Source organism: Caloenas nicobarica, chromosome 23 (assembly GCF_036013445.1).
Source record: "Caloenas nicobarica isolate bCalNic1 chromosome 23, bCalNic1.hap1, whole genome shotgun sequence".
NCBI classification, from domain to species: domain Eukaryota; kingdom Metazoa; phylum Chordata; class Aves; order Columbiformes; family Columbidae; genus Caloenas; species Caloenas nicobarica.
Window position 1 is genome coordinate 4,224,228 of NC_088267.1, and position 10,183 is coordinate 4,234,410.

The 10,183-nt window shown below is 55.6% G+C and overlaps 1 protein-coding gene across 1 annotated transcript; it reads right to left on the minus strand.

Annotated features, from left to right (window-relative positions):
• Positions 1-5,333: 5,333 nt before the first annotated feature.
• RIMS3 (regulating synaptic membrane exocytosis 3) lies at positions 5,334-8,650 on the minus strand. The gene is made up of 6 exons (XM_065650406.1): positions 8,437-8,650; positions 7,287-7,428; positions 7,066-7,178; positions 5,964-6,065; positions 5,726-5,865; positions 5,334-5,546 (listed from the first exon to the last, which is right to left on the minus strand). The coding sequence occupies exons 1-6, from the start codon at positions 8,648-8,650 to the stop codon at positions 5,334-5,336; spliced, it is 924 nt and encodes a 307-aa protein (XP_065506478.1).
• Positions 8,651-10,183: the final 1,533 nt, after the last annotated feature.

Genomic DNA, 10,183 nt, shown 5'->3' on the forward strand with positions numbered 1-10,183 from the left:
AAAAAAAAAAGGGGGAAAAAATGAGGTATATGAATAATTGGAGCTGCAGGCAGGCACAGGGGTTCACCAGCTCTGGGTGGCGGCCGCGAACCCGAGCTGCTGTGCGCGGGTTCTGTGCGTCCTGCCGCCGCGTCCGTCCTGGCGTCCATGCCCGGGGTTGAACAGTGTGGCGGTTATTCAGACAGCAAGACAAACATTTAGGCCCTTTACTGGACATTCTTCCAAGTCAGCCTTGAAAACCTAAACCTTCCTCAAATATGGACCAGCTCGGTTAAGGTGTGAGCGTTCTTATCTCACCTGGTCACTTTGTGTAACTTCAGCTGCGTTACACACAGCACATCTTTGCCCCGCCAGTTCTTATTGCGGACACTTATTTTTTTTCCCCCATAGGAAGTCTTTCTGCAGCTTTCAACCTTCTTTTTAGCTCATAAACATCCCTCTTGCACCTCTAACAAGCAGCCGAGGGTTGCAGTGTTTCCTATGCTTGTGAACATGGAGTAGAAGGAAGACTTCCAGTTGAAACAGCTTTGCCAGAGAAACATCGGAGCCTTTGGCACATCCCGGGATGCAAACCTTGCTTTTACTGCAGGTAATTGCACAGATCTGTCCGGAGGCATGAAAACCCAAAGGAAAGCGGAGAGAGCTCTTACTATCTTTTTCCATCTGTGATGCAAAACGCATTTAGACTTTGAATTCAGCCATCGAGAAGAACGGTGCCTGAACACCGTTCCTTGACCTTTCAAATGCAGTTATTTTCCAAATCAGTAACCCAATGCACACCCTTGGGGAAGTTTGCAGATGTGCATTGTCCAAGCGTTTCGCATCAATCTGGGAAAGAAACGTCTGAGTCAACTGGAAGAAAATAGAAGGTGGACTCTATATGCCTGAAAAAACATCACCAGGGCCATTTTTATAAATGGCCTTATATTGGTAAAGACCCTTAAACTGAACTTGCCGCTGCTGGGTATTTGCAAGCCCACTTACGCAAGCAAAGGTATTGAAATGTGTTGTTAATAACTGCTCTCGCGTGCACCTATGTGCGCAGACACAAATCCAGGCTTGACTTTGCAAGTCTCATTGCTGCTGGAGCAGGTGTGTAAGACGGGGACCAGAAGCGGTTCCCTGCGGCGAAGGGAATCCTGATCTGTCGGCATTTCTGGTCTCAGATTTGCAATCGAGAGCTGTGTCTGTAGCCGCTTCTGGAGAAAAGGTGTAAGAGCTGGACAAGGTGGCTGCGGAGGGAATGGTTCCCACTGTCTCCGTTGCTCTGTGGCATTTTTCCAAAGCAACTTAATAGGTTCCGTTTTCTGGCCAGGTAATTGGTTCTGTATCGAACTTGATTTCAGGAAAACTATGTCTAAGCGTCCTCTCCCCCCGCTTTCAACATGCGGTGATGCTGATGAAACAGGAGCTCATTTCTGACTGAGCCCAGAAGCCTCTCTCACCTTCTGGTGCCCTAGAACATTTTCAGTCACTCAGCTTTGGCAAATAAAGCCCATTCCAGGCGTGCATTAAAGCCAGGGCTAACTTAAGCCTGGGCTTGAAATCATGTCATGTTTTCTGTACTTTGCTGCATGGCTGGGACTTTTTTTTTTTTTTTTACTAGAGTTTAGGGGATGTTTAAGGAACATTTCAAGGCTATTTTGGCAAAATCCATCCCCGTTACTCTGGAAGGTTCCCTTGTTCTGACACCAGGATCTGCTGTTGGCTGTGATCTAGTAAGGTCTGCTGTGTTTCACCACTGTGGGTGCTGGGGATAAAACAAGCTGCAAAACTGATTCAGTTTAATATTATTCTTTCTAGGGGAAAATCTCTGGAAAGTCAAATAGTTTGAGTTTCCTTTCATGGTGGAAGGAAAGAGAGGAAGTAATCTTAATGCATAATACCCAGTCAGTGCAGCCACCTTTTGCAAATCATATAGTGCATTTTAAAAAAAAAATGCCCTTTGCAATAAAACATTCCCCCAGAAAAAAACCCTGGAGTCCAGCAGCTTGTGGTTTTTCTGGTGTGTCACGTGCAGAAAAGCAACTGGGTGTCTCGGCTTTTTTGTTCTTGTTCGAGGAGGGAAAACATCTTGACCCATGGTCTGGCGGGTGAAGGAATAAGAGGGACCTGAAGCTGTGATGTAAACAGGGCACATTTCAGTCTCTTCTCCTATTTCTTTTTTCCACACAAGTGTCAGGTGGGTCCTGACCCAGATCCTTCCCCAGAGAGTGAGAACCAGCTCCCTGGGGGGACGGGCTGTGTTGTGCTGTAAGCGAAGACGTCGAGGTCTTGATGGACTTTGGTGACTCCAGTGAGTAAGTGACAATCGTTTGCAGTCACTGTCGCGGTGGTGCCACCTCGCCAGCCTCTCGAGGAGCAGGAGGGGTCATTCCCATGAACCCATCGCGTGGCAGCGAAGGAGAATTCACCGCCGAGCAAGAACTGGGCTGCGGCTTGTTCTGACGGTCCCTGCGCCGTCACCCTCCGGTGCATGCTCAGTCGGTCCACGATAAAAAGCAAGCCAAAGCTTTTTTGGGTTTTCCCTGTTCCCTGGAGTGCCTTCCAGGTGATAGTTCTTTGCTCTGGATTTTCCACGTACCAGCAAGGGTGAGTTTTCCAGCTGGTGTGGAACCAGGGAGCTTTTTGCTGGACCCAAGCAGCAGCCCCTGTCCCGTGTTCCTGCTGCTCTTCATCTGCTTCTGTTCCCCAGCTCCAGAAAGTCATTACAGTGCTTGTGGGGAGGGGGACCAGTAAAGTTCTGCAACTGGCTGGAGTAACGTACAGCCAGTGATTTCTGCGTCGGCAGGGAAGGGGTGGGATGCAGAAAATCCCTGCAGAGCTCCCTGCTCTGCCCGCGCCGCTGTCCCACTTCCCCGGGGACGTGGTTATTGTCCCACCACAAGCAGATTTTTCATTTTTCTGTTGAAACAGTCTCGGTAAAGCAAAAGAAAATCATGTTAGCTTGAAGGAGCACGAAGCTTTTCCTCTTAAGACGCCTTCCCTCGCGTATATTGAAAAAAATGCAGCGCGCAGGGCAGAGAAAGTTGACGCTGACCTCGTATAACTGCTTCGTGCTCTGGAAGGAACGTCACGTGTGAACCAGTGTTTATTCCTGTTTCAGCCATCAGGGCACCGAGTTTCCTTCCTCAGAGCGCTGGAGACTCGGTGCATCCCATGGTCCTGTATCTGGCCATTCCGCACAGCTCCAATATCGCATACTGCTCCAACAATCTGCTGCTCTCGCCGACAAGGATTTAATCCTTTATGAGGCGGGCGCCGGGGAACCCCGAGATCTCCGCACCCATCAGCAGCATCCAGCCTGCTCTCTTCTCAGAGCTCTACAGCGATTTTAATTCGGTAAAGATCCAAAGTCCGCAAGAGCAGCTGAAATTCCGTGACGCGGTGTCGGGTAAAGCAGCCGCCGGGGTTGGGTTCGTGGGGGGAACAGCTTCATCGCAACAGTCTTTTCCTTCGGGTTTGGGTTTGTTCCGTTGTGGCAGCAGCTTCGAGCTGGTTCATCCTTCCCAGTGTCCCGAGTTGAACCGCAGGTTGGTTTTGTTGTGCTCTGTGCATTGTGAAATTCTCTGCTTTGCCAGTAAATAACTGTAAAAAATCCCAACTGTGCTGTGGGTTGATTTGTGTTAAAGACTGAAGGTCAGAGCCATCTGGTTGCTAAAAATTCCCCATTAACCTTTTGTCCCCTTCCAGTCTCAAGACTGCTCATCTTTTGGTGTGGTGTTGTTGTTTTCCTCTCTTTTGGAAACTGATCCTTCAGGACAGTCACTGTGGTAAGTATATTTTATGAAGAAACCAGAGTTTCTAGTGGTGTCTCCCCTGAGTATTTTCAGCAAATTTCATTAGGCACCTTCAAAAAAAGCTTCCATAATTCTTAGTTTTGCTACAAGAACTGGTCCCTTGGGGGGGAACCAAAATGCTGCTTTAAAAACAAACAAACAAAACATACAAACAAACAAAAAAAACCCCAATAACACTCATCCTGATAATAAATTCAAAGCATCTAGTCCTTTGTTCGTAACCTCTCAGTCACCCTAATTCCAGATCAGCAGAAGATGCTGTTGAGATGTTCCCCTGTAGCTGTACCGACTAGTTGAGAGTTAGAGAAAGGTGCGGGGTCTGAGAAACCCTCTGGTCCTGCTCGGAATTTGGGTATCAAGGAGAGTGGGAGCATCCCAGATGCCAGGAGAGCAGCCTGGACCAGGGGGAGCATCCTGGATCCCAGGGGTGCATCCTGGATCCCAGGGGAGCATCCTGAACCTGGGGGAGCACCCCAGACCCCAGGAGAACATCCTGGATCCCAGGGGAGCATCCTGGACCAGGGAGAGCATCCCAGGCTTCGAGCTGGTCCTCACGGATGAAGGGGCTGGGATACAGACGATCAACCAGCATCACGACATTCCTGCTCCGTCGGGTCACCTTCTCCTGACTCGGATTTTCACGAGGCATCGCAGAGTTTATATTTTGGGTCTTGCTCTGGCCATACAAGCCCATGGTGGGTGGTGGAACACGAGGATAAGACCAGCGTACGCTTCGGGGAGGTGAGTGCACCTTTTTCTGTTCAGTCTCTCGCTTTGGCAATGTCACTGGTCACAGGCTACATGCTACCAAAAAAAAAAAGAGAAAAATGGCCACCAGAAGTGCTTGCTCAGTGTCGCAGGATTTGTGTTGGAGAACGAACAAACGGGCAATGACGGGCAGATGCTCCCGGTCGACCCAGAGTCTCTTAGATATTGCAGAGAGTGAATGTGTTGTTAGCACGTGGCAAGCTACATAATAGATGCTACATTCCTTGGAAAAAAAATAGTGCTGAGTTGGATATTTTTCTGAGTTCTTTTTTTTCTCTGAAAAGCTACCTTTTCCTCAGAGGCAAGGAAAATAAATCGAAGGAAAAAGAAACCTCATTGACGTGCTGCTTGCGGCGGCGCTGGATGGATCGGACCGAGATGCTCTGGCCGGGCGGGCAGCAGAAACGCGGCGCTTCGGTTCCGTGCGCCGGGTAACAGTCGCGGGCCGGTCGGCAGCCGCAGCCCTCGCTCTGCCTCACGGCCAAAGGTTGGGATGGTTTTTTTGCTTCTCCCCCACTTTGCCTCAAAACCCAGGGCCCTCGCTCCCCCTGCGACGTCCCCTCTGCACCGGGACGCGCGCTCGGGGAGGAGCGTGTCGAGAGCGGGTTTGTTTTGGGAAGGAGATTTAAAAAAAAAAAAAAATTTTAAATAAAAAAAATTAAAAAGGAGGGGAAAGAAAAAAAAAGAACAGGATATTTAGGATATTTACAGCTATCCACTGACAGTTTCGGTAGGTCAGGATGTCTCCTGTCCCCAAGCTGCTGCCTACGGGCAGGAGGGGCTGGTGGAGCTCTCCAGGGAGGACTGGGAGAGCCGGCGCGTCAGGGGCCCGATGCTGGAGTCGGCCAGCGAGGAGGTGGGGAAGAGTTTGTACCAGCCCATCACTGTGCTGGAGAGATCCAGCTCCTCCAGGACGATCTGGGCCATCCCCATGAAGCACTTGTGGTCCATGCGCCCGTAATCACCCCAGACGATCACCTGCGGGGCAGAGGAGGTGTTAGGGGAGCTGCGAGTTTTGGGGGAAAACTCAGCGAATTGGGTGCGATCAGGATGGGGAGGCTGCGGTCTGGAGGACAGCAAAGAGGATGCTGGTGATGCCCTGTCCTTGCTCCCCTAATCCCTCCCTGTCCCCAAGTATCTGCGCGGGGACACGTCACCTGCAGGACTTTGCCCTGGGGACTCTCCTCGAAGAGCAGAGGCTGCTGGTACGACGGGTCGCACGTTTTCTTCACCGCCTTGGTCTTCTTCTTGGCCAGGCACACGCCATTCTCCAGCAGGTAAACTTTCACGTAGGTGGCTGCGTTGGAAAACGGGTGAGAAACGCTGAATCCCGGCACAGCGCCCGTCCCCATCACTCCCCCTCCATCCCCAACCCCTTCCTCTCCAGCCACCTACCAGGGATGGACTTGGAGCCCATCTTCGGGATAAGCCCCCTCGCCTGGATCACCTCCACCTCCAGCTGCCCGTTGCGGTCAGCCATGCCGACGTGGACGTCGCCTGGGCGGAGGGACGAGACGCGCTCAGCGCCCTCCCCGATGGCCACCCCCCAGCAGGGACGGCCGCGGCCCCCGGCCGGTCCCCGCCAGCTCTCTGTCCCTTTTGGCGCTGCCCAAAAAGCAGGCGGGAGGTGTCACCTCCAGGGCTGGCAGCTTCTGCACCCCCAAACCTGCTCCTCCATCCTCAGCACTCAAGCACACCAAGCATCCCGCCACCGGGCGCCTGGTTTATCGTGAATTTGGAGGCAGGACAAAGCCGAGAGAGCAGTGAAGAGAGAAGTGGGTGAGAGCCCCCCCACCCCTAGCCTTACAGGGTGGGTTTTTTTTTTTTTTCCCCTCACGATGGGAAAAGGGGCTGGGATTAACCAGAGCTGGGATTACCCAGGCTGTGCCTTGGCTGGGTGATGCCCTCAAGGGCTGGAGGGGTCAATGGCTCAGTACCCACCGGGGGCACTTCACTGGGGTCCTTCTCCTCTCCCTGGGGAGGGGAATCAGTGGGACAAAACGTGGCTGGGGGAGCTCGCTGGGAAGTTGTTCTCCCACTTACGCTGTCCGGCTCGTACGTACGTATGTCCCTTGGCCGGCGGGTCCGCGTCGCTCGCTGCCTTGCGGCCCCGGGGGGGTGGGAGGTGGGGACGGGGAAGGGGCGAGCTGACGTCCCAGCGGGGTTTAATAGGAGCGAGATGACCCTGGATGTTCTCAAAACACACTTGGCATTTTAACAGCGAGGCAGGGGCTGCGTGAGGAACCGGCAGCGGGAACAACAGCCCAGGGCACCCCCAGCCATGCACCGAGCTGGCCGTGCTCAGCGGCGAGGGACGCTGCCGGGTCGAGCCTGTCCCCCGCGGCACGCGCCGCTGTCCCCCCGCAGCCCCGTCCCTCTCGCTGCAGCGTCCTTCGGCCCCGCTCAGCCCCGCGCCAGCCAAAACGCAGCCCTTGCTCTGTGGGGGTGGAGATGGGACCCCCGTCCCCGGGCAGGGACCCCCTGGGCTGGCACTCACCCATCGGCGGGGTGGCCAGTGTTTGCCGTCCCACCAGCTGGCCCGGCCCCAGCCCGTCGAGGAAGTCGCTGAACTGGCTCTCGGCTCCCAGCCGGGTCGTGGGGAAGATGAACCTGCCCCGGGGAGAGCAAAGGGCTGTCGTGGAGCATCGGGGTCTCCAGCGAGACCCGCCCCGGGAGCACAGGGAGGGTGCCCAGCTCCTGTTCCCCCCTGTGCCTTACGTGCCGTCGGAGCTGTTGCTGTTGGTGCTGCCGTCGGTGGATTCCCGGCTGCCCTGCCGGGTGACCCTGGTCCTCATCTCCACCGCGATGCCCGTCTCCGTGCTCCTCCGGATGTTGCTGCGCAGCTTTTTGGGGCCACCCTCTGGAAGCCAAGATGGGGAGTGAACCTGGGAAGCACTCACTGCCACCGAACCCTCAAACCAGATGGAAGGACCAGGCAGAGCCTCCCCGCAGGCTGCTCCTGCCTTCCTGCCCTGCGTTATCCACCGTGGTTTATACACCTCCCTGGGGGTGAAGCTCTGCAGCGCCCAGCACGGGCACACGACCCGGTGCTGGAGGGGACCCCCAGGCTGCCCGTGTCCCAGCCCTGTCCCCACCGCTGCCATCGTGCCTCTGCACAACACGATGGTGTCGCCCTTTCTCCCCGCGGTCACACCGTCCCCGATGCCACGTGTCCCGGGTGGTGGCAGATGGCAGGACACGAGCGTCCAGCCCTGGCACCGCCGGCAGCCCTGCTCCTGCTGCGGGAGCATCTGTGTGTTGTCACCGCGCCGCGGCTGCTCCTGGGGGGGCCGGGTTTGTCCTGCTCATTCGGGGCTGTCCCCGTAATTCGGGGCTGTCCCCGTGGAAGTGTTTCCCTGGCCCTGCAGCCCCCCCAGAGCGGGTGCTGCTCCCCTGGGTGCTGCAGCCAGAGGGTCCCGGTCCTGCCGGCCCCAGGTGAGGTTCTGCCGTGCCACTTTTTGCGTGGCTTTTGGGGATAATTAGACCCCTTCAGAAACCCCTCGGATGTACAGGGCTGGAGGGCTCCGAATTCACTCGTCTCTATAAAGCATCTCCTGAATTGCAAAATGCCAACGAGAACCAGAATAAAAAAGCAATAACTGAAGAAAAAGCCTGCGCTAAAATGAGGCTTTTGCTTCCCCCGCCCTTTAGAAAGCTATTTTAAGCATTTAAATATTTCCCAGAGCCAGAGCGGTTGACAAGTCCTTTCTCCAAGCTCTGTCCCCGCCCGCAGCCAGGATGGTGTTACTGGAAGGGGGATGCTGAGCCCGGACCCCTCCCCGTGCTCAGGTTTGCAAATGGTTTTGGCACCTGGAGCAGCACCGGGGATTTCAAACGGCTTTTTTGGGTGTCCCCAGCGGCCGCTCACCCGTCTGGTTGAGCTGCAAGGTGCTCCTGCTCCACTGGGACAGCCCCACGATCGCCACCATCTTGGCGCCCAGGCTGGAGCGTCTCTTCTTGGTGACGGTGACGGAGTCGGCGCTGCCCCGCACGCTCTGCTCGATGTTGTACATCTCGCCGCTGATGCTGGAGCTGCGGATGACGCTCCGGGTGGCCGAGGAGCTGGCATCCCCGTTGAACATGGTGAGGCGCTCGCCGGCCCCGGCTCCGCTGGCTGGGATCAGCTGTGTGTGTTGGGGGGGGAAAGCCGGGGGACACGTCAAGGCCACCAACGCGGGGCGGTGGCATTGGCCATGTCACCGCGCTCGCACCCGGAGCGGCCCCACGGGGCTGCCAGACGCGGTTCAGCGGTTGCTGCCATCCCTTCCCTTCCCCATGAATATTTAAACTCCGGCGGGATGGAGCATCCATCTTCCAAGGAAAGGTGAATTATTAACTCCAGGCCAAGTGAAGCCACTTTACAATAATGGATGGAGGCAGCGCCTGGAAAAATATTTCTCTTGCAAAAGAGAGAGAGAGAGAGAGAGAGATGCAAACATGGGGGATCATTTAAGGCTGGGACCGGGGCGATGCGGGGGCTTTGCAGGGGCATGGGCTCGGTTCCAGCATTACTGAACTCACAGATTTATCAATTACAGAAGGGATGCAAACAGGGGCAAGTGGGCAATTAGTAACTAATATCATTAATGATGGGATTTTTCTGCCTTTACCACTTCCCTCCCCTGTGCCTCAGTTTCCCCACGTGCAAACCTGACGTTAGGCTGTGCCTAAACAAACACACGTCCCTTTGCAGGAGGGCTCAGCGCCCAGTTCAGGCCTCTCCACACAGCGTTACGGGCAAGAAGAGCCATGGCACAACCCAGCCCCGTCATTTCTAGGGCCAGGAAAACACAAAAGGCTCCCGCTGCTGTTTTCCCTGCTCGGCGCTTCAGCCGCCAGGAGAGCACCGGGCTCTGGTGGCAGCAAATTAGATCAGGAGAGCACAGCACTAATGGGATCATCGCCAGCACAACACACACACGGATAATCCACTGCAAGGGAAGGGGAGCGCACGCTCCTCAGCCCGAAGGGGTTTGCTTTACACTGTGCATCATTTTACCCCGTATCTCTTTTCACAATCTGCTTCTGGCCTCTGCGGGAGCAGGTGCTGGACGGGGAGATCGGGGGGTGCCTGGTGATCAGTGCTGAGACCGTGCCTGAGCACTGAGAGCACCGGAGCCCATGGCTCCCACCGCCAAGCTGGCCTCAGCACCACTACAGCATCCTCGGCACAGCCACAGCATCCTCAGCACCGCCACAGCATCCTCGGCACAGCCACAGCATCCTCGGCACAGCCACAGCATCCTCGGCACAGCCACAGCATCCTCGGCAGCCACAGCATCCTCGGCACCACCACAGCATCCTCATCCTGCACCAGCAGCCCCAGTGCCGCCTCTGCCCCCAGCTCCCTGTCCCCAGCAGTGGGTGGGAGATTCAGCGAACAACACCAGTTTTCCCTTCAGCCCCCACCCCTTTTTATTTTATTTATCCTCTAACATTGCAAACCACCAGGATTCTCAGAGCAAAGCAGCACAACCCCCCGGCAGCGGCTGGATCACACGCCAGCCCCTTCCTCCCCTGCCATGGAAACGTGTCCCCAAGCTGCCGGGGTGGGGGGCAGCACCCGCAGCCCCCCCCTAGCGCTTACCACGCACCGTCCTTGCGAGAAACAACAA

What these genes read in the sequence shown, in the direction of transcription:
- RIMS3 (XM_065650406.1), bottom strand. Translation starts at nt 8,650, where the DNA reads ATGTTCAACGGGGATGCCAGCTCCTCGGCCACCCGGAGCGTCATCCGC. An exon ending in CTTGCAGCTCAACCAGACGG is followed by an intron (nt 7,429 to 8,436) that starts GTGAGCGGCCGC and finishes CTTGGCTTCCAG; the next exon opens with AGGGTGGCCCCAAAAAGCTG. An exon ending in ACTGGCCACCCCGCCGATGG is followed by an intron (nt 6,066 to 7,065) that starts GTGAGTGCCAGC and finishes CCCTCCGCCCAG; the next exon opens with GCGACGTCCACGTCGGCATG.